General features: G+C 42.0%; 1 protein-coding gene across 9 annotated transcripts in view; it reads left to right on the top strand.

Annotated features, from left to right (window-relative positions):
- Positions 1-23,887, top strand: part of PTPRM (protein tyrosine phosphatase receptor type M) — a 1,907,823-nt gene extending 1,883,936 nt beyond the window's left edge. For all 9 annotated transcript variants that reach the window (XM_029591025.1, XM_029591024.1, XM_029591022.1 and 6 more), the window contains one exon: positions 23,810-23,887. In XM_029591025.1, coding sequence (XP_029446885.1) covers positions 23,810-23,863 — 54 coding nt within the window. In that variant the 3' untranslated portion in view covers positions 23,864-23,887. The remainder of the gene's footprint in view (positions 1-23,809) is intronic.
- Positions 23,888-24,988: the final 1,101 nt, after the last annotated feature.

Genomic DNA, 24,988 nt, shown 5'->3' with positions numbered 1-24,988 from the left:
TAAGGAATATTGGGGACCTTATTTACAATGGATAAAGGGATTAAGTGAACCAGAGACAGGTTGAATTCTAGGTGATTCATTGTTGTATTGCAGTGGTATAAGCATTATCGCCTGTCATTATTTCCGGTAGAATTGCTTGAGTGTATGTCTCCTGGGGTTTATTCAGTATTGTCTTTCTTTACTTTATTTCCTAAGGCACCTGTAGGAAAGACTGGAGATATTTGTTTATGGTATCATGGACGGGGGGGGGGGGGGTTGAGGGAGGGGTGAGTGCAGGGTAGGGGTGGGATTAATAGAATGGGAGTGTACTTCTTCTGATAACTTTCTGTAACACACAAAGCCCATTAACTGCTTTACTCCACCTCCATACATTCCACTAGTTGTCCAACTGTCTTCTAGGCAATAGGTTTAGATGATAGACTTTGATTAAAGGATGAGAAAGCCATCTGGCTCTGATTCTGTCTCTTCTTCTTCAGCACTGCTTTCCATGGTTAACCCCGGTGCTCTTCTCTCTCTCTCTCTCTCTCTCTCTACATCTTCTCTGCTGTGTCTTCTCTCCAAACACCTACTGTTAGGAACATAGATGGACTCTATGGTGCCTCCAGTTGTTCCCTAATCAAATCCTCTCTAGGAGCTAACTGCTAGGAATTCTGGGACTTGTAGTTCACAGGCAACCAAACTTTGGCATGCTGTTTGGCCCAAACAAGACTGACCAAGGCAAATTTTACAGAATTATTCATTTTTTTAAAATTCAGGGACTAGGGAAGATCTATCAACTCACTACACTAGTAATCAATTTTGAAGGGTGGGATCTGGCATAATGTGTAGTCCCTGATAATAGGATTAAGTACTTTCCATATATCTAGAACCTGAAGTGAGTCACAGAAGAAATTAATAGGAATGTGCAATCTTTTTTCCCAAATTAGGCAATTTCAACAAAATTGCCTAATTCGGAATGGTTCGGGAGAACCAAAAAAAGATTGAATTTTTTCTGAAATTTCAGAAAAAATTAATTTTCGGTTTAGTACGCACTGAACTGAAAATCGGGGCCCACAAAAAAAAAACCCAAACCGCGAGAAAAACGAAATTCCCGCCGGGGGGGGGGGGGGGGCCCAAAACGAAGCCCAACACGAAATCCAATCCCGAAGCACATATCTAGAAATTAAGTCCTCTTGACACATTTAAAGATTTGAATTGGACCGTTGGTCTGGTGGTCCAGTTCAGGATCCATAACACAATTCATACCACCACTAAAATGATTTGATCCTTTCCTAATTCCAAGATAAGTGTTACCAATTTCATTAAAAAAAATATGGTCGTATTTATGCAGTCCATATATAGATGCTAAAATATAGCCTTCCAAAATAATAGTCCTGATACCAGACATACCTACCTTCAGATTCTAAAATGGATTTTTCCTCCTAGAATGGCATGGACTTATGCAACAAGATTGCTACTCCCCGTCTTTTAGACGTCCCTTGGGCAGCAAATGCCTGTCCTTCCCATCTTTTCTTTAGCTTTATATGTTATGAAGCATATAAATGTGTTTCCTACAAAAAAGCAATAGTGCCTTTTAGTTTATTGAAGTGGGAAAATACCTTTTCCCTGTTAATGGGAGTGCCCAACCCAGAAACATTCTATGTTATACATTTAGGTGCGGATTTTAAGAGCCCTGCTCGCGTAAATCCGCCCGGATTTACGCGAGCAGGGCCTTGCGTGCCGGTGCGCCTATTTTACATAGGCCTGCCAGCGCGTGCAGAGCCCCGAGACTCGCGTAAGTCCCGGGGTTTTCCGAGGGGGGCATGTCGGGGGCGGGGCCGATCGGCGTGGTGTTTTCGGGGCGGGGCGCAGCGTTTCGGGGGCGGGCCCGGGGGCGTGGTTTCGGCCAGGGGCAGTCTGGGGGCGTGGCCGTGCCCTCCGGAACCGCCCCCGGGTCGCGTCTAGGCGCGCCAGCAGCCCGCTGGCGCGCGGGGCTTTACTTCTCCCTCCAGGAGGCGTAAATCCCCCAACAAAGGTAGGGGGGGGTTTAGACAGGGCCGGGGGGGTGGGTTAGGTAGAGGAAGGGAGGGGAATGTGAGGGGAGGGCGATAGCGAATTCTCTCCGAGGCCACTCCGATTTCGGAGCGGCCTCGGAGGGAACGGAGGTAGGCTGCGCGGCTCCGCGCGCGCCGGCTACACGAAATCGGTAGCCTTGCGCGCGCCGATCCAGGATTTTAGCAGATACACGCGGCTACGCGCGTATCTACTAAAATCCAGCGTACTTTTGTTTGCGCCTGATGCGCCAACAAAAGTACTCGAAGGCGCGCTTTTTGAAAATCTACCCCATAATTTGTGTTCCCATTATAGCATCAAAAAATATCTTGTAACCACAAAGAAATAATTAAAATTTTCTGATCCAGTATGTCACCAAATGCCAGCTTACTATTTCAGTGTAATGCTCGAGGTTTCCCAATTTGCTGAGCAACATTTGTTAAATCAATGTGTATTTGCCATTTAATTTTCAAATTAACTCCACTTCTACCCCCTTCCCCACTCCCCTATCCTCCCTCTTACCATTCCTCCCCTGCCCTATAGTTTCTTCCAGTATCCACTCCATATTAGGAGCAAGAGGTCACACTATTGATAACCTCAGATGCCATCTCTTCTTGTCTCAGACCGTATCCGATTATTCTAATTATATATTAATATGAAGCTGATAAATGTTAACATTCAATACAAGAATATATTGTCACTTTAAACTTGTTGTGATAGAGAACTGATAGTCAAAGCCCATCAGTTTATTTCAATTGAAATTTCACCAAATTGAAGTTTGAACAGAGTTGCCATTAATTATAAATGAAAATAATCTAACTCTAATAACAGTAGGCAAGGAAAATTGTATTCATTCTTTCCATCGGCCTTTCGATGTTCTAGAGATTTTTCCCACTAAAAAACTTATGGCTCCCAAAGCCATTTATAATTGAATCTTCTCATTGGCTAGATCTTCTTGCATTCAGTAAGCAACTTCCCACGGTTAATAGCCCTATCTGGTTAGGCATCTGTGCTAGAAACATGTTTGTTGTTTCTACCGATGTGAACTGCTAGGAAGCGACTTCTTGCTAAATACACAGCTGTGCAGGGTACGTGATGGCAAATTTAATATTTTGCTTAACTAGTTCGCCGCACAAAGAAGCAAATTCCTTCCATTTGGCAGAAACTGCAACGGAGTAGTCCTAAAAGATGAGCACTTTAATATTCTGTTATTGGATCTCTCAATTCTTGTTATGGATCTTTAAGATTTCGACTTTATGTGCGAAATTTAATATTTTTACTATAACTACTCATGACCGGAGACAGTTCTCTGCTCAGGCTCCCAACCAGTGTGCACACTCAATCATTAGGACTTGCCATCTTGACTTTCTGTGGCTTTCATTTCTTTTTATCTTTCTTTACCAAGCTGGTGGACATTTCTTTTGATTTTTTAATTACGTAGTTGTCCATATACCTCTAGATCTATATCATTAAGATTTCAGAGATTGTTGCAGCTGAAGAGCCTTGAAACTCAGCAAACTTAGGGGTAGATTTTATAAATTTACGCGCGCGCGTACTTTTGTTCTTGCACCAGGCGCGAACAAAAGTACGCTGGATTTTATAAGATACGCGCGTATCTTATAAAATCCGGGGTCGGCGCGCGCAAGGGGGTGCACATTTGTGCAACCTGCGCACGCCGAGCCCGGCGCGCTGCCTGTTCCCTCCGAGGTCGCTCCGAAATCGGAGCGGCCTCGGAGGGAACTTTCCTTCCGCCTCCCCTCACCTTCCCCTCCCTTCCCCTACCTAACCTACCCCCCCGGCCCTATCTAAACCCACCCCCTACCTTTGTTGGCAGATTTACGCCTGCCAAAAGCAGGTGTAAATCTGCGTGCGCCAGCGGGCTGCTGGCGCGCCATCACCCGATCCGGGGGCTGGTCTGGAGGCCTCGACCATGCCCCCGGGCAGGCGCCACGCCCCTGGTCCCACCCGAACTGCCCCCTGACCCCAGACACGCCCCCTCCCGCCCCTTTTACGAAGCCCCGGGACTTATGCGCGTCCCGAGGCTATGCGCGCGCCGGCAGCCTATGCAAAATAGGCGCACCGGCGCGCGAGTGCCCTGCGCGCGTAAATCCGGCCGGATTTACGAGCGCAGGGCTTTTAAAATCCGGCCCATAAGGAATGGCACCCAGAGCTTGATTGACTAGCATCTTCCTCAGCTCACCACATCATGTTACCTGGCACTGTTTTAGTTCTACTTTTTTTGCTGGGTGGGGGCCACCTGTAACTAGGGATTCACCAATGTGTGAAGACTGCCATCCTGCTTGTCCTCAGAGAAAGCAGCGTTGCTTACCTGTAATAGGTGTTCTTCAAGGACAGCAGGATGTCTGTCCTCATGAGACTCACCCACCTCCCCGTGGAGGTGGGTGAGTCTCATGAGGATCCTTCATGAGGATCCTTCATGGATTTTTTTAGTTAAAGTATTAGACTAAAGGGACCCCCGCATGGACATGTGGTATAATGCATGCTGTGGCCATGCTCAGTGAGGCTCAATCAAAGTTCTAAAAACGTTGACATAAGTTTTCCATACTGGACTTCCTGCTATCCTTGCAGAACATCAGTTACAGATAAGCAACTCTGCTTTCTTTCTCCTAGCTGCCAAGGATTATGAGAAAGAGCAACTGTTCTGTCTTGAAGCACAGACAGTAGCTGATTCACTTTTTAAGTGCCAGATCAATAGCTGGCTAGAGTGAAAGTGTTGCCTCATATTTTTAGTGAAAAGCAGTTATCAGGTCGTTTCAGGGTAATATACAGTTAGCATACTCCAACAGATGCTGTATATAATAACTGTTTCAAAATAAGCTATCATCTGAACTAGTTACTAGCATTTCCATGGGCAATGGCTACTCCCAGTACACCCTCACTGCAGAGTCACTTACTGTGTGTGCAGCTATTTCTTTGCTCATTCTACAAGCATAAGAGTGACAGACACAGCCCTCCCAAGCTAGGCAGTGTTCCAGGAATTCAAAAATATTGCAGTATGTACTACACTCTTCCTAATGTATTCAAGCTGTTGTCCAAATATTCAGATGTTTCCTAAAACCAGTTTCTTCCTAGCAGTAATTTTTATTTCTTTAGAAGCTTAGGTTATTTACTTCCCTTATTTGGTCAGTCATATCCAGGCTGAGGGTTTCTTAACTCCAAATAATGGTTTTCTGTGGTTTTCTTTGCCTTTCCAACACTCTTCTGCACCTACGGGCCGATACAGTAAAGTCCGCGGGAGAGCGGGCAAACGCCCGCTCCCGGCGCGCACACAGGCCACTCTTCTGTGCGCGCGATTCAGTATTCAAATTAGGCCCGGCGGTAAAAAGAGGTGCTAGGGACACTAGCGCGTCCCTAGCACCTCTTTTTGGACAGGAGCGGCAGCTGTCAGCGGGTTTGACAGCCGACGCTCAATTTTGCCGGCGTCTGTTCTCAAACTCGCTGACAGCCAGGGGTTCGGAAACCGGATGCCGGCAAAATTGAGCATCCGGTTTTCAACCCGCAGCTCGCAAGCCGACTTCAAATTTTTTTTTAACTTTTTGTAACTTTCAGGACCTCCAACTTAATATCGCCATGATATTAAGTCAGAGGGTGCACAGAAAAGCAGTCTTTACTGCTTTTCTGTGCACTTTCCCAGTGCCCGGAGAAATTAGCGCCTATCTTTGAGTAGGCGCTAATTTCTGAAATTAAAATGCTTGGCTTGGCTGCACATTTTCCTTTCTGAATCGCGCGGGAATACTTAATAGGGCCATCAACATGCATTTGCATGTTGCGGGCGCTATTAGGTTTGGGGGGATTGGGGACGCGTTTTCGACCCCACTGAATAAGGGGTAACGCTAGCGCGTCGAAAACGCGCTTCCAATCGCGGCCTGATTGAAAGCATGATTTCTGTAACACTCCCAGTCCTAGCTGGTGCGGGGTGACTTCTGAACATGATCTTCCCGAGTCGGTATGTCTTGCTTCCTCTCAAGCTGTACTCAAGCCTCTCCTAAAAATTCAGCTTCTTGAAACTGCTTTTAATCCTAAAAACTAGATTTTTCCCAATCTTGGCCTTCTCATTTTATACACGCGTATTGCAATAGTTAAGTGCTTCTCTATGGGGTGAATTTTAAAAGAGTTGCTCGTGTTAAAAGGCCCATATGTGCGAGTACATGGGCTGAATGCGAGCAACTCTTATTTTGATACCTGTAAAAATATGTGCGTATATGAGCGCCCACGCATGCAACAGAATGCACAAGAAAAAGGGCGGGATTTGGGGCAGGGCGGGGCTAACATTTAGGCGCACAAATCTTCATTTTAATACCAGCAAAAGCAGCTTGTGTCAGGCCATTACCTGTGCATATTAGTCTGAATTATAAAATCGTTACTTATGCTAAAATACGCGAGTATGTGTGCCGCACGCGAGCAACTCGAATTTGAAAAAGCTGCTAATTATATGCGTATATGTGCAAGGAGACGGAAAAGGGGCAAGGGCATGGACATTCTAGGGCAGTGCCAACATTTACGTGCATAAATCTTATTTTAAAACCACGGGCTTCTGCAAGCGACGGCTTGTTAGCCACATATATTTACTGCTGCTCCGGAGGAGGTGCAGGTCTGCAGAAAATGTATTTTAGGCCTAACACGATAGGGTGAAGGATCAGGGTCAACTGGGGGGGGGGGGGGGAGTGCAGATTGAAGAATCAGAGAGGTCCTCGAGATGGACTGGGCAAACTGATTGACTACTTGATAAAACTGGAAATGCTAGCATGGTTTAAAATCTGCTTACCTGCGCAGGTTAAAGCTGACAAAGCCTAAGGAAGATACGTGAAGTGTATTTGCTCGAGTAACGGCTTAAAATTAGGAGCACACTTACAATGGGGTAGGAGTATTTTAAATCATACGTGTGCAACTGCGCACATGATTAAAATTCCAGTGTATGTCCGCTCACGTGCCCATACACACATGTATGGCCACCCACACGCTTATTTTAAAGTTACAGTCATTGGGGCCCTAGTGATGCAGTGATCTGAGTGGATGTGTTCCTGTCGGGCTCCCGCACTGCCATCTAATTTTACTCTTGAATTCCACCGAGTTTTGATGGAAATAACATTATCTAATACTCCGGGAACCTTCTAAGAGGTCTTAGCCTGAACTTTGGGCTGACCATACATGTGCATGATTTACAATTCCAGCATATGTGTGCTCGTGCCCACATACCCGCTTATGTGGGCACGGGTGCACTCATTTTTAAGTTACTGACCCTGGGTCTCAACTAGAATTTAAGCTCCATGGAGCAGTGAATGCATATGTCTAGTAGCACTATACAAATGTTAAATAGTAGTAGTAAAGATCTCCCATGTGAATATGCAACCCAGTAGGTAGAACCAACCTGGAAATTTCTTTGGCATATGATTGGATTACAAACCTCCCAAATACTGGTGAATTAGGGATGAGTACAGTAATGCTTCTGACTGCTAAATAATAATCAAATAATTATACAGAAAACTGGGAACATTCACTTGTATTTGACTCTTCTGAACCTCAGTCCATAGAAATGCCACTCCCTATTCTCAGCAAGCATTATCCCTTTATTAGATTCCACTGTTTAAGTTGAATGAGAGAGAGATGTTTTTTTTGTTCACGCTCTGATGCCACCTGCAAGACGGGATTGTCTGAACTCCTTTTCTCAGTGTGTAAACAGCCAACCATGAAGCGGAGAGGACTCTTAAGCACCATCATATTGCTCTTGCAGCCAAACAAAGTAGAATCAGATAAAGCAGCAAATCCTCTTTTTCCGCAGACCTCCTGATACACTTGTGCAGAGTAATCAGATCTCTCTTCAATCTTCTTTGTACCAAGGACTGCAGCCCCTGCTGAGACACTCTCATCCTCCATCCATTTTTCTATATTTAGTGACCCCTCTTTGTACATTTATCAATTTGCTGATATCTTTTCTCAGGTATAAAGCCCAAAACTGAATATTTTGTGACTTAACAAAGGGCCTTGTACAGTAATGAGATTATTGCACTCTCTATACAAACAATTCCTCCTCCTTGACTTCTGGTGCACACCCGGCCTGGATAGCAGCAGCCTGGCAGTCTGATATTCTGCACTTACACCATTCTTACAGTTATGGTTAACTGCAACACTCTGGCCCCCTTTTCTAATTTTTCCAATCATCATAGCAAAATTAATAGCTTTTTTGTTTACAAAATGACCTTATTTCAAAGTCTCTATCTTAGTACAATATATGGTAGATGCCTATCAATGTATAGAGCATTTTTCATTCTGTCTGTATTCTGGAAACCATCACACACTGTTCTTATCCTGAAATAGGTGGTATGGCTTCCACCCCTGAGCTCTTGGGATCTTGGTTTGGATGAAGACTGTAACGTAACTCGAAAACCGTAACAATTATTATTAATATATACTGCACACCACACTGATTTTGAAATTGTTTTAAGGCGTATCCATTTTTCATGCTAGAAATGGCCAAAACATTGGCATGCAATTATAGCAAGACTGTACAACACACATAGTTACTTCATTACATTGGGGGGGAAAGCTTTCTTGGGGAAAGAGCAAGGGTTAGAATGCTGAAAATGTAAATCCTCAACTGTTGTCCCACTCCCACAATATCTTGCACATATTAGTAGGTGACATTGATTATAAAGCTTGACCTCTGAGCATAGCAGAGGAAATTATTTATGAAGAAAATTTCTTTTATTTATTTTTTTTTAATAAATCACTGAACACATAAAATCAACTTGTTTTGGATCCTTTACTAGCTTCTTTCTTTCCTCATCGTTCTCTTGCATGTACATCACAGGAAAATAATCTCGCCCTTGCCTGATCCTTCCTCCCCCAACAATCCATGGACCTGCAGAGGAAATGCATTACCCCACACAAGAGTTTTCTGGAAGAAACTAGACTAGATTAGGATAAAAATAGGGAGGAGTTGACTGAAGCATGAATAGCTGTTTTTGTATTCCTTATACTCAGCTGTCCATAGGAAAGATTGTGGGTGATGATACATACAGTATAGTGCTGGGAATCTACAGTCCTGCTCAACTCTGCCAGCCATTCAAATGGAAAAATAAACTCAGAAAAAAATCAGCTAGACACAAAGAACTGAATCTGGCTCATAACAGCTGGGTTTTTAAAAGCTGCCTGAAGCTCTTATAAAATAAACATAGGGAGCTAAATACAGCAAACAGGTCACATTCGCCTCAAGCTGATAATGTGGCCTGTGAAATGTGTGCGCAGACACGTTCATAAAGTATAAAGCAGAAGAAACGGGGGAGATTTCTTATAGGCCATCTCCTGTAACGCACTGTACATTAGGGGAAACCACAGTCTTAATGTTAAAATATACATGGACATCACATGCTAAGTGAGGTAACTTACTGCACATTTCAGCATAAATTAAAACAGCAGCCAAGCTTCTCTTTAGTTCGAAAACCAGAATTCACCTCTCTTACTTTTACATCTGCCATCTGTTTCTGGAAAGAAGTAAGGCAAATGTATACTTGTCATTCCAAAAAAAGCATACAATTAGAGACATATAGCAAGGTCTTTAAAATGAACTTAGGGGCTGTTAATTTGCAGGTTACAAAGAATTATGAGCTAACTACATCAGAACATAAGACTTGCCATACTGAGGCAGACCAAATGTCCATCAAGCTCAATAATCTGTTTCCAGCAGTGGCCAATCCAGGTCACAAGTGCCTGGCAGGATCCTAAGGGGTAGATAGATTCCAAGCTGCTTATCTCAAGAATAAGAAGTGGATGTCTCTACCTTCTCCTTAATAATAGCTTATGGACTTTTTTTTTATCATTTTTTATTTATGCATTTTCAGAATATACAAGACATATCTTCACAGAAATATAAGATTGAGAGAAGATAATAAAATAATAAATTATTACACCATACAATAATGAAAAAATATTACACTCAATTCCATTATACAAGTCCTCGAACTGAGGAAATCCAATCCACAACCCAAAGCAAAAAATAGAAAAAAGAAAAAAAGACAATAATCAAGTACCAACAACCATACTATATAATGGGGAACATTGAGTATGTTTACGTTTGGAGATTATCCAAAGAAACAGCACAAGTTGTTTTACCTATCAAAAATTGGGTTAGTTGAGGGGGCTCATAAAAAATATTTATTGCAATACAAGGGCAATAAGAACAATAAGAAGAGAAGAGAAGATATGTGTGTAAGCTGAATTCTCTAGAACATGTGTCTACTATCCGATCTGCCCGACAGTGAATAATAAAAACATAAGACTGGCACTGTTCTGGGATGTAATGTTGCAAAATCATAAATAAAGACTTACAAAAAAAAAAAAAAGTAAAAAATAAAAAAAATATTTATTTATTTATTTATTTATTTTGAACTTGTGCAAACAGTACATATCATATTGGTTTACAGCAAAACGAGGGTATAATGTGCTCTCTTTTGTTGGTCTTGGTTAAAATCCTCGCCGTAGCGTTCTGAAGCATCTGCAGGGGTTTGATGGTGTTAGCTGGTAGGCCGAGCAGAAGCGAATTGCAGTAATTTATTTTAGAAAAAATGATGGTTTGAAGAACAGAGCAGAAGTCTTGAAAGTGTAGAAGGGGTCTCAGTCGTTTTAGGACTTGTAGCTTGAAAAAACAGTCTTTTCTGGTGTTATTGACAAATTTTTTTAGGTTCAGTTGGTTGTCCATGATGACTCCGAGGTTTCTCACATGGGAGGAGAAGATAGGTTGAATGGTGGGCTGATTGTTGGGGGCTGTTTTGGTGTTGTCCATGGAAATGAGGAGGAGTTCTGTCTTATTGGTGTTAAGGACTAAGTTGAGGCTTGTGAGAAGGTGGTTAATAGATTGAAGGCAGTTGTTGCAGAAACAGAGAGTTTTGTGGAGTGAGTCCTTAATCGGGATGAGTATTTGCACATCGTCGGCATATATGTAGTGAGTTAATTTTAGATTTATTAGGAGCTGGCAGAGAGGGAGAAATATAAAAATTATTTTGATACTTAACCATACATTTGCATGGGAATTTCACGAAATAAAATACCCCCCACTTGCTGAACCTGCGATTGCATCAAAAGAAATTGTTTCCGCTTTTTTTGAGTCTGTCTAGAGACATCTGGAAAGACCTTAACTTTAAGCTGTAAGAACAGTTCTGATCTATGGCGGGAAAAAAGTCTCAATTATCAGGCTCAAGAGCTAAGGTCACAAGGGTTGCTGGAACTGCCATCTCGGTGCAGATGCAAAGGTTAAAAGTGTTCAACAGGTATGGACATTTTTAAAAATAAAATCCTAGAGGCGCAGTCCAGATGTATTCCAGGCATTAAGAAAGGTGGAAGGAAGGCAAAACAATTACCGTCACGGTTAAAAAGGGAGGTGCAAGAGGCTATTTTAGCCAAAAAAAAATCCTTCAAAAATTGGAAGGATCCATCTGAAGAAAATAGGATAAAACATAAGCATTGTCAAGTTAAGTGTAAAACATTGATAAGACAGGCGAAGAGAGAATTTAAAATGAAGTTGGCCATAAGAGGCAAAAACTCATAATAAAAACTTTTTAAAATGTATCTGAAGCAAGAAACCTGTGAGGGAGTCGGTTGGACTATTAGATGGCCGAGGGGTTAAAGGGGCTTTTAGGGAAGATAAGGTCATTGCAGAAAGACTAAATTAATTCTTTACTGCCATGTTTACTAATGAGGATGTTGGGGAGATACCAGTTCCGGAGATGGTTTTCAAGAGTGATGAGTCAGATGAACTGAACCAAATCACTGTGAAGATGAAGTACACCAGGTTAACAAACTGAAGAGTAGCAAATCACCTGTACCAGATGGTATACATCCTAGGGTACTGAAGGAACTAAAAAATGAAATTTCTGATCTATTAGTTAAAATTTGTCTTAAATGTGAAGTTAGCAAGTAGCACATTTAAGACTAATTGTAACCCCAATATTTAAAAAGGGCTCCAGGGGTGATCCGGGTAACTATAGACCAATGAGCCTGACTTCAGTGCCGAGAAAAATAGTGGAAACTATTCTAAAGATCAAAATCGTAGAGCATATAGAAAGACATGGTTTAATGGAACACAGTCAACATGGATATGCCCAAGAGAAGTCTTGCCTAACAAATCTTCATTTTTTTGAAGGGGTTAATAAACATGTGGATAAGGATGAGCCAGTAGATGTAGTGTATTTGGATTTTCAGAAGGCTTTTGACAAAGTCCCTCATAAGAGGCTTCTAAGAAAACTAAAAGGTCATGCGATAGGAGGCAATGTCCTTTCGTGGATTACACACTGGTTAAAAGACAGGAAACAGAGAGTAGGATTAAATGGTCAATTTTCTTAGTGGAAAAGGGTTAACAGTGGAGTGCCTCAGGGATCTGTACTTGGACCGGTGCTTTTCAATGTATATATAAACTATCTGGAAAGGAATACAACGAGTGAGGTTATCAAATTTGCGGACGAAACAAAATTATTCAGAGTAGTTAAATCACAAGCGGATTGTGATACATTACAGGAGGACCTTGCAAGATTGGAAGATTGGACATCCAAATGGCAGATGAAATTTAATGTGGACAAGTGCAAGGTGTTGCATATAGGGAAAAATAACCCTTGCTATAGTTACACGAGTTAGGTTCCATATTAGGAACTACCACCCAGAAAAAATATCTAGGCATCATAGTGGATAATACTTTAAAATCGTCGGCTCAGTGTGCTGCAGCAGTCAAAAAAGAAAACAGAGTGTTAGGAATTATTAGGTAGGGAATGGTTAATAAAACAGAAAATGTCATAATGCTTCTGTATCGCTCCATGGTGAGACCGCACCTTGAATACTATGTACAATTCTGGTCGCCGCATCTCAGAAAAGATATAGTTGCGATGGAGAAGGTACAGAGAAGGGCAACCAAAATGATAAAGGGGATGGAACAGCTCCCCATGAGGAAAGGCTGAAGAGGTTAGGGCTGTTCAGCTTGGAGAAGAGACGGCTGAGAGGGGATATGATAGAGGTCTTTAAGATCATGAGAGGTCTTGAACGAGTAGATGTGAATCGGTTATTTACATTTTCGGATAATAGAAGGACTAGGGGGCATTCCATGAAGTTAGCAAGTAGTACGTTTAAGACTAATTGGAAAAAATTCTTTTTCACTCAACGCACAATTAAGCTCTGGAATTTGTTGACAGAGGATGTGGTTAGTGCAGTTAATGTAGCTGGGTTCAAAAAAGGTTTGGATAAGTTTTTGGAGGAGAAGTCCATTAACTGCTATTAATCAAGTTTACTTAGGGAATAGCCACTGCTATTAATTGCATCAGTAGCATGGGATCTTCTTGGTGTTTGGGTAATTGCCACGTTCTTGTGGCCTGGTTTGGCCTCTGTTAGAAATAGGATGCTGGGCTTGATGGACCCTTGGTCTGACCCAGCATGGCAATTTCTTATGTTCTTATGTAACTGAGGTTTCAAGCATAGTAGAAACATCAATAATGGTTCTTCAGCTGGAACTAAAGGCACTATTCCATCTCCCTGTGGTAGATAATATATTTTAGGCACTATTCCATCTCCCTGTGGTAGATAATATATTTTAGACACAGGAGGAATTGCATTTTCAAGAAGCTGTAGAATTTCAATTAAGTATCTCTTGAACATCTCACTAGGAGATATTAGAGATACTTTTAGAAAGTTATTAAATCTGAGATTTCTTATCCTCACAATATTCTCAAGTTTTTCAATTTTTAAAGCTGTATTAACATTTTCTTTAATCAAAGCGGCCTGGGTCTGTTGAACAGAGTTCACCTGAACTCATATAGATGAGAATTGTTGTCCCAAGTCAGCAGCTGTAGTTGCCAAAACAGAAATGTTATGCTCCAAATCGTTACATTTCTGTACCAAGAGAGAGAACTGTTGAAAGATTGAACTTCGTAACTCCACTGTGGCGTCCCATATAGCCTCCAGGGAGAAAACTGAAGGTCTCTGGACAGCAGGTAGCGATATAGAAGGTAATAAAGATGGAATTGCTATGCCATTGCTGTTACTCTCAATATCTCCCAGTCTGACATCTCAAAGTGTCCTTACCCAGCTGTCCAAATTCGAACACTGGGCTTGCAGCTGCAGCAATTGGCCCATCATTCCCCACTGAAAATGACATACCTACTTCTAGGTCTGTCGACATCTCCCCTGACACATGGGGAACTCTAACAGCTGCAGGGTTACCGGGTGGTGTTCCCTCGGCCGGGCTTAGAGGTGAAAGAGAACCAGGGAGAGAGGGGAGCTCCGATCACCCTCCCACTCCCTCCTGCAGCTGAGTCCCCGGCAGTGGGCTGCTGCGCACGACGTGGACGGCAGGGAGAGGCCCAGACCTTGGTTTCTGCTTTCTGCCCATTCAAGAGGAGAAAAAAGAGCAGGAACAAATATGTTAATGTAATTGCCTAAGAGAATCCTCATGCCGCAAACTATCAGTCGGCCATTTTGGATCTCGGCTTATGGACTTTTACTCCAGGAATTGTCCATACCGTTTTTAAACGCAGCTACACTAATAGTTTTTACCACATCCTCTAGCAATGAATTCCAGAGCTTAATTATGCATTGAGAAAAAAATATTTTCTCTTATTAGTTTTAAATGTATTGTGTGTGCCCTGGTCTTTGTATTTTTTGAAAGAGTAAACAATTGATTCATTTACTCGTTCCATTCCACTCATTTTATAAACCTCTATCTCCCTCAGCTTTCTCTTCTCCAAGCTGAAGAGTTCTAACCTCTTTAGCCTTTCCTCATAGGAGAATCTTTCCATTCCCTTATCATTTTGGTTGCCCTTCTCTGTACCTTTTCTAATTCTGCTATATCTTTTTTGAGAGGTTGTGACCAGAACTGTGCACTGTACTCAATATGGGGCTCACTCCATGGAGCAATACAGAGGCATTATGATAATATTGGTTTTATTCTCCATTCCTTTCCTAATAATCCCTAGCATTCTGTTTGCTTTCTTGGCTGCTGCTACATACTGAGCCGAAGATTTCAACGTATTTTCAACAATGATACCTAGATCCTTTTCCTGAATGATGACTCCTAATGTGGAACCTTACATTATGTAACTATAATTTGGGTTACTCTTCCCTAAGTGCATCACTTTGCACTTGTTCACATTAAACGTCATTTGCTATTCGCATGCCCAATCTCCAGTTTTCAAGGTCCTCTTGCAATTTCTGACAATCCTCTTGTGATTTAACAACTTTGAATAATTGTGTGTCATTGGCAAATTTGATCACGTCACTTGTTGTTCCCATTTCTAGTCATTTATAAATATATTAAAAAGCAGTGGTCCCAGAACAGATAAAAACATAGAAACGATGACTGAAAAGGACTAAATGGTCCATCCAGTCTGCCCAGCAAGCTTCTTAAGGTACTAACTGCCTCTCTGTGCGAAATTAAAGCATTTTGATGAATCTAGGGGTAAGTTTGGTCGGGCCAAAGAGCTATCCTAAAGTTAGCTGGTTAAAAATTAACCTGCTAACTTTAAGATAGCTGGGTAAATTCCCTAGTGCGGCTGCACTTTTGAATATTCTTATAGAATTAGCCGGATAAGTTTGTCCAGCTAACTTTGCTATCTGCACTATGTCTGAATATGAACCTTGAGATTTACAGACTTGCTCCTCATCAGAAGCAGCAGTAAATGTATTCAGATGTCTCACATACATACCCTGTGGTTTTCGGTTTTAAAATACGGAGTTGCATGTGTAAGTGTTGGCCCTGTCCCTGAATACCCGTGTCCTCCCTTGCTCCACCCCTTTTCTGCCCGCTTATGCCTCTCACACGCATGGGCTCATAAGTGCATAATTTGTAGCTTTTTAAAATCCATGTTGTTCGCACGTATTGGGGGTATTTTTGCACAAGCAATGCTTTTAAAATCGACCTGATAGTTTTGGGGAGGTTTTGAGAAAATATACCCGCGTTTTTGAAAATGCATTTCTGGCTTCCTGACCTCCTCAAATGCCCATATGAAAAGAATGCATAGCTAGAAATCAATAACAGAATCCTGAGGAGATTTTATGTATATGTAAGGCCCATAATGTAAAAGTAACCTTGACCTTAGTACAACGAAGGACTTGGTACAATGGATTGTTTCAGTAGGACTTTAGGAGGACAGCTGGTGTTGCAGAGGGGGCTGATAGTGAGTCAGAGCGGAGGCTGAGAGATTGTGCTGTAAATCTGTGAGAGAAAGAGAAATGAGCAAGAGTAACCTCTTTCCCTTGCTCTAAGAGAAAGAGCAAGGAACAGTAAAATTTGGTAGTCATCCAAGAAGCAGCACATAAATCCAGACTACCAGCAGGGATGTACTACAGAGTGTTTTGCTAAAAGGAGGTAGGTAGCATTTGCTCTGAAAGAAGGGGAAACCTGACCCATTTAAAGATGACCACCCCCAAATATAGAGAGATTTGGAGTGAGGTAAGAAAAAGATATTTTTATCCAGGTCCCTAACTGATGCAGATCTTGCTTCTAGAAGTTCTGGCTGTGGTTAGAAACTAGTATATTTTAAAGAGAGGAGGATGAATTCTAAATCACCTGTAAGTATTTTACTTTCTCTTACTAGCATTTGAATTAATCCACTTTGAAGTGCCAGAAAGCAGAATATAAATCAGATAGATAAATAAATCATTCTTTCAAATAAAGAGAACCATTTGGGAACAAGATTTGATGGTGTCATTGTGAATCATAACCTAGCAGTGGGCTAGCAGTGAGAAGTGCAAGGTTATCATTTTTGCCAGTAAGGTCTTGAAGTGAAGCTTCTCACCCAGGAACAGAAAAGCATCCCCAGGTCTTCCCCCCTTGTTTGTAGAGAATACAATAAATGTGTGTTAGGGAAGTGGAGTGGGGGCGGTGACATAAATATTATTAAATCTTCCTTGCGACAGGCATTGGTGTTGATCAGCAAGTTTTCCCAGCTAACTTTATAAACTACATCTATTTATTTAGATTTTTATAATCTGCTTTTTGGCACTTCAAAGTGTACATCAAAGTGGATTACATTCAGGTACAATAGGTATTTCCCTATCCCCACAGGGCTTACGATCATAAGGCCGGATTTTAAAAGGGCCCTGTGTGCAAATACCAGCAGTCACACACGTGGCTGGGCCCTGCGAGTGCCGCGCGCTTGCTTTCAAAAGGGCCCAGCCATGCGTGTAACTGCCGATATGGGCACAAGTGCCGGGCCCTGAAAAAGGGGTGGGCCGGTGGGTGGGGTCTGGGCAGGATGGAGGCCGGCCGTGACAATGGCTATTAGCCACTGTTCAGGGGAAGTGGGCGCCGGCAGCCGGTCGGCGTGCGCAAGTTGCTTCTGCTCCAACGGAACAGTAAGTAAAAAAAAATTTTTAAATTCTTAGGTGGGGTAGAGAGGGAAGGAAGTTTAGGCAGGGGGGGCAGGGAAGTTCCCTGCCTAATTGGAGCAGACTGGGAGGCCTGATTGCATCGCCATGTGTAATATTTGAAAATTCACCCCCCCCCCCCTGCACACACCACCCATGGATTTTATAACATGTGCACTGCAAGTCCATGTGTACATGCTGGGAACTGTGTTTTTCTTTCAAAGTCTACCCCTAATTTTGTAACTAAGGGTAACATGGCTTGCCCAAGGTCGCAAGGGGCAGCAGTGGGATTTGAATGCTGGTTTCCCCTGGGTCATAGGCAGCTGCTCTAACCACTTGGCTACTCCTCCACTCCTTAGATGAAAGCATTATTATTCCAACTGAGCTTTATTTATTTATTTGTTTACTTACTTACTTACTTACTTATTTAAAGGCTTTTATATACCGATGTTCATGTACTAGTACATATAGCGTCGGTTTACAGAGAACTAAAGTTGGAAATTACATCAAACATGTGGGTACAAATAACAAGGTGAACTTCGTATGAAATTATAGATAAAGCAAAGAACTTGTCTTACACAACTATTATAAGTAATAATCAATTAAAGATATTAATGGATAACCAAAAAACTTAGATTTACATCAGACTTAGTAAGCATGTGTGGAGCATAGCGCACATCTAACAAGGTAGAATCATGAGAATAAATTATAACATTATATAGTTACGGCATCAAACATCCAGTGTATTGGAATATGAAATGAGTGAATCTAACCCTGGATCAAGGCTCAGGAGAGAGACCTTTAAGTGAAGGCTTTTGTGAAAAGCCAAGTTTTGAGCTTCTTTTTGAACGTTCGACTACAAGTTTCTAGACGAAGGTCTAGAAAATGAAATTGAATTTATTTTATAAATTTCTAACAAGTACAAAAAATGGAGCAACCTTTAGGGCAGAGCTTTCCAAACTGTGTGTCGAGACACATTAGTGTGTTGCCTGCAGTTTGAAGGTGTGTCACCCGGTCCACATAGCTGCAGGGCCAGCGGAAGCAGGGAACTACAGCAGGAAGATAGTGGAGCTTACCTCACCATGGCCCGAAGAAAAGGGTCACGTTCACTCCTCCTCCTTCCTGCCTGCGCAGCCCTGGAAGAAAAATGTTGCCGGAGCCACGTGGGCAGGAAGGAGGAGGAGCATCTGCCATGTACAGAAGAAGAGCAGTGCTAATGGGCCGCCGCATATCCCACGTTGCAGCAGCCCGAGAAGAGAAGGAAACCCAGTAGCAGGGCCACTGTGGATCCCAAGTCGTAGCGGCCCGAGAAGAGGAGGAAACCCGGTAGTAGGGCCGCTGCGAATCCCACGTCGCAGCAGCTTGAAAAGAGGAGGAAACCCAGTACCAGGGCCGCTGTGAGAATAAGAACCTGATTGTGTGTTTGAGGGAAGAAGACAGATGGGGAGAAAAGAAATAGAAAAAAAAAGACCCTGTAAAAGGAATTGGCCAAAAAATAAGAAAGGGAAGGTGGGAAAAAAAATCTCGCAATGTGCGAGATCGGCATGGAGGAAGTTGAAGCCCGCAAATATTTAATACCACGGGGGCCTGCACAGAGGAGGCAGCAGAACGGTCTTCAGTGCCAGTAGCAGCAATCAGCACCTCCCCAAATATCCACAGGGCAGCAGTGACAGCAGTAGCAGAGGAATGAGAGAGGCTCTGAGGTTGCTGGCAAAAGAAAGAGAGGAGGGGTCTGCCTTCAGTGTGTGCAAGTGCATGAATAGGAGTCTGCCTGGGGGTGTATGTGTGTATGAGAATGAAAGGGTGTCTTCCTGGGGTCTGTCCTTGTGAGAATAGGTGCCTGCCTGTGTGTGGTGTATGTGTGTGTGACAATAAATTGGTGCCTGCCTGGGGGTCTGTGTGTGTGTGTGTGAGAATGAATGGGAGCTGCCTGGGGTCAGTGTGGGTGTAACATTATGTAATCCACAAAAATGTATGTGTATATTTAAGGAAACATACATAAATTGTCGAAATACCTATTGTTCGTTTAACCTTTAACCTTTGGTTTGCTGATAGACTGAATTACTGTGTCGTAAAATTATGTTTGTCTAAAAAATGTGTCACCAACATGAAAAGTTTGGAAAGCTCTGCTTTAGGGAATACAATCTGTGAATAACGTTAATGATTCTATTTACTTAGATTTAGTTCATGCCTTTTCATTGGTAGCTCAAGATGAGTTATATTCAGGTAATGTAGGGATTTTCCTTCTCCAGAGCGCTTACAATTTAAGTTGTACTTGAAGGAATAGAGTGAAATAACTTGCCCAAGATCAGAAGGACAATCAGTAGGATTTGAACTCTGGATTCCCTGGTTCTCAAACCCCTCACCCCACTTTCCTGCTCTAAGCACAAGGGTGCTCCTCTACTCTATGAAACAGAAAAAAAGGCACTAAAGAGTTTAAGGAGATGAAAAATTAGTGCTGGTCCATTCCCCAACCCTGCTACTGACAGCCTTAGATGATTCTCCTGCCTTTTCCCTCTGTTCCAAAACAAGACGGAGAAGAATAGGCAACAATGGCACATGCTCTCCAAATTTCAATTGCTTCTGCCTTGAGCTGCCTTCCACTCTTGACATTCTACAGTTAAATACGTCTCTTTTCAATTTAAGGGTAGTGCGCTCTCTTTATTCTTACTGCACGTGCTAGACTGGGTTGGCTCTATAACAAATCTATCCCTGCTAAGTCTGCCACTCACTGAAATTTGGGGTTTGGATATTATAAAGGAATGTATTTTTGCTCTTATTCAGTTTAAATGTTTAATTAAGAATTGTATGTTTTTTATGATTATGATTTATATTTGGAAATTCAAATGTTTTTAATTGTGCATTTGATAACAAGATGTAAACCGATGTGATGTTTCCTACGAACATCGGTATAAAAAACCAATAAATAAATAATATTTATTGATACTGTAACTGTACTCCCACTGACAGTCCACTCTACTGTCTGGTGTAAAGATTTGTCTGTCACACATATACGCAGACACATAGACAGTGTGGGGTAGATTTTAATACCTACGCGTGGATGTCCATGTGCGCGTATTACCCGGCGCATACATATGGACACCCGATTTTATAACATGCGCATGTATGTGCGTGCATATAATAAAATCAAGTATCGGCACGTGCAAGGGGTGCACACTAGTGCATCTTGAATGTGTCGACACCCGCAGTCTTCCCCTGTTCCCTCCCAGGCTGCTCCAATTTCAGAGCAGCCTCGGAGGGAACTTCCTAACCTCCTATCCTAACCTCCCTTCAACTAACCCTCCCGCCCCCAGCCGTATCCTAAACCCCCCCCCCCCCCCCCCCCCCCCACAACCTTTGTTTTACCTCTTGCACTTGCCTCCAGCAAATGGCCGCTGTGCTGGAGGCCTCTGTCCCTGCCCCCGTTCCCGCCCCTTTTTCGAAGCCCCGAGACTTAGACATGTCCTGGGGCTTTATGCGCATCGATGGGCCTTTATAAAAGAGGCCCGTCGCACATAAACACCCCCCCCCTCCTGCGCATGTAAGGCTTTGAAAATCCGGCCTTGTATGTGTGTGTTGTTTGCAGTCAGTGCTGACTGATCCCTTTTCAAAGCCACACAGAAAAAAATCAGAGCCAAAGAAAAAAATCAGAGCCAAAAGACTGGAAGCATGGTAAGTCTTTTCTTCTCTTCAGTCTGCCAATGTACTACCCTCACTGTCCTATCTCAGACAAGACAGAGACAAAAAAAATGACTAGCACTGTTGCAATTGCCACACTCCTACCTTGACCCTCCCCCAGTGAAGAGAAAAAGCAGCAGTGTCACTGCCTTGTCTTTCTGGCATACGGGCCAATACAGTACAGTGCGCTCCGATGGAGCGCACTGTTAGCTGGCATTTGGATGCGTGTTTTGGACACGCTAGCTTTACCCCTTATTCAATAAGGGGTAATAGCGCGTCCAAAACGCGCGTCCAACCCCCCCCCGAACCTAATAGCGCCCGCAACATGCAAATGCATGTTGATGGTCCTATTAGGTATTCCCGCGTGATTCAGTAAGTAAAATGTGCAGCCAAGCCGCACATTTTACTTTCAGAAATTAGCGCCTACCTTTGGGTAGGCGCTAATTTCTCCGGGCAACCAGGAAAGTGCACAGAAAAGCAGTAAAAACTGCTTTTCTGTGCACCTTCCGACTTAATATCATGGCGATATTAAGTCGAAGGTCCCGAAAGTTTAAGAAAGTAAAAAAAAAAAATTTTGAAATAGGACCTCAATTTTGCCGGCGTCCGGTTTCCAAACCCGTGGCTGTCAGCGATCTCGAGAACCGACGCCGGCAAAATTGAGCTTCGGCTGTCAAACCCGCTGACAGCCGCCGCTCCTAATTTAAATAATTTTTTGTACTGTATCGCGCGCACAGGAGAGTGGGTGCTCTCCCGCGTTTTTTACTGTATCGGCCCAAATGTGAGTGAGACCACTGCAACAGAGAAGATCAGAAACATGCCTTTACCACCCTAGTTTTTTAATGTTTTTGTGATCTCTCAGGTAGCTTCTCAAAAAACAGAACTTTGTCTACCAAGTGCTAGAGGAGAAATGGAGAGTTTCTTGCATATACTCAGACCTTTCAGTAGGAGAACATCAGCGTCATTTGATCCAAATGGCAGCTGTAGGCTAGTTAAGAAGATGCTGAACCATGATTTGTCCTTTGTCTATTCTCCTTGCCTACTTATCCTGCCTCAGCTCTGATGTCACATAGGCAAGAGTTGGTTGCTGTAGTTACCAATTGTGCTTTTGCTCAGCAGTACAGAGCCATAGAAATAAATGGGAAACATGCTGTAAATGAATGTGACAAAAAAATTTTATTTTTATTTATTTATTTATTTATTTATTTATTTATTTATTTAGATTTTTTTATATACCGGCATTCATGAACAAGTCACATCATGCTGGTTTACATAGTAACAGGGGTGCATAGAACAGTAGAACTAAACTTGTGCAAGGGGAAGCAGTTACAAAAAACAGGGGTAAGATAACTGGGGTAAGATAACTGGGATATTTCATTTGTAGGACCCCTCTATTCATTTCAGGGGGGCACAAATGAAACAAAAATAGACTAATTTGTTATGTTGTACCCATTCATTTCAAATGAATGTACATTCCTAGTTAAGAACATAAGAAATTGCCATGCTGAGTCAGACCAAGGGTCCATCAAGCCCAGCATCCTGTTTCCAACAGAGGCCAAACCAGGCCACAAGAACCTGGCAATTACCCAAACACTAAGAAGATCCCATGCTACTGATGCAATTAATAGCAGTGGCTATTCCCTAAGTAAACTTGATTAATAGCAGTTAATGGACTTCTCCTCCAAGAACTTATCCAAACCTTTGTGAACCCAGCTACACTAACTGCACTAACCACATCCTCTGTCAACAAATTCCAGAGCTTAATTGTGCGTTGAGTGAAAAAGAATTTTCTCCGATTAGTCTTAAACGTGCTACTTGCTAACTTCATGGAATGCCCCCTAGTCCTTCAATTATTCGAAAGTGTAAATAACAGATTCACATTTACTCGTTCAAGACCTCTCATGATCTTAAAAACCTCTATCATATCCCCCCTCAGCCATCTCTTCTCCAAGCTGAACAGCCCCAACCTCTTTAGCCTTTCCTCATAGGGGAGCTGTTCCATCCCCTTTATCATTTTGGTTGCCCTTCTCAGTACCTTCTCCATCGCAACTATATCTATTTTGAGATGCGGTGACCAGAATTGTACACAGTATTCAAGGTTGAGAGTTCCTTGCCAAATAGAACTACATGAATAGTTCTGCAATTTTAGAAACATATGTAATGATACCAAAACAAATTCACCTTAAGAAACCACTTGTCCTGAAGAGTTGATTGCTTTTTCTTCTCTGTGAGATAAATGATTTTATCTGCAAATGTCTAAAAAGCTAAACAATATGGACATTTGTGTGAATGACCTATGATTATAACAGTAACACACATTTGATGATAAGATTTCAGCCACTCCATCATTAAGTGCAGTCAGCATCTCAAGTGATATGATGGTCTTTATACATATTTTTCTTATATAGTATGACAAACAATACAATTACCTTAGTGATTTCTTAAGGTGAATTTGTTTTGGTATCAGTACTTTTTTGTTCACCTATTAGATTCATAACGTGATAGTAAAGAAACGTATGTAAAGCATGTTATCATCCTAATGGGATTAAAATCCATGTAAAAATCTGTATAATAATTATCATTTTAATGCTGAAATTGAATGCATTCTTATTAATTTTGTGCCTAGCAAATGCCATCAAATCATTAAAACAGAATCTGTTTAAATCTGAAATTATGGCCATTCTATTGATGATAATGTTCTTTTGTATTTTTTTTTTCTCTTCCTTTGTTCCCTCACCCTCAGGATCAGTATAAATTCTGCTATGAAGTGGCCTTGGAATACTTGAATTCTGGCTGATGGCAACAAATACCACCAAAAAAACAAAAACAAAAAACCCTATTTGCTTCCACCATGAACAGAGCAAGTTGTTCCGTGATATTTCTGTATATTAAGATGAAGACGCCTCATATAATGCTTAATTTGCTTTGTAAAACTGGCTCTTGTTAAGAGTCGCAGAAAATGTTCATGAAACTGCTTTGCACTGCCTGTTCTCCACTATAATGCTGCCTGGCACATGCAGACACACCCTCCAGTTTCTGGATACTGCCTCCATCCACACACAACCATGGACTTGATAGAACGGCAGAGTCAGCTGGCAAATGAAGGAGCACAATGACAGTCATATGAAGGAATTTGTACTTTTCTATTATGTTTTGTTGACTGTAATCCTTTGTTTATTGTCACTGCCTAATTGTACTTTAATTTTTTATTCTGTGGAGAATGTGGTCTAACAATCTGATAGTACAGGGTTTTAGCTTCATCTGTAGTCTTAACTCATGTATAACAAAATAACATAACATATGGCTCATCTGGAACTAATGAACTAAACTCATCTCAAAATGCATTACCTTTTTGTTGAGCTGTAGTTTGTCAGATTTGTATTACTGCAGAAGGATAAACTTGATCGAAAATGAATTATGAAATGAAGAATACACAATGATAAAAGTAATATATCCAAAGCTTTCTCATCTGTTTATATTGTAAATATTTTCCTAGTCTCATCAGATTATTTATTCATTAAAGGAAACTCTTTTTTGTGGAGCACAGTGAGTGACAATCATTTTTGTTAAGTCCTGGAAAAGCTTGTTATGGATCATATTGTAAACATTTGTTTATCTTGTATGGATTCCTCAATCAATAAACAATTACATATGTGGTAAAACTGTGTTTAATTTCTGTTGTACCCTGACTAGAGAATTGGCAGTGAAATGTTTAATGACTATCACAGGTAAGTCCCAGTTGTCAATGTGATTGGGGAAAGGGAATGGCCTAGTGGTTAGAATAATAGTTTGGGGATCAGGAAACCCAAATCTCACTTTTACAACAAATGTTAACTTTGCCTTTCAACCAGTCACTTTGGGGTAGATTTTAAAAGCCCTACACGTGCCAAATCAGGGAGATACGCTTGTCTCTCGGACTGGC

This window comes from Rhinatrema bivittatum, chromosome 2, assembly GCF_901001135.1.
Source record: "Rhinatrema bivittatum chromosome 2, aRhiBiv1.1, whole genome shotgun sequence".
Taxonomy (NCBI): Eukaryota; Metazoa; Chordata; class Amphibia; order Gymnophiona; family Rhinatrematidae; genus Rhinatrema; species Rhinatrema bivittatum.
This window is presented reverse-complemented; position numbering and strand designations above follow the sequence as displayed.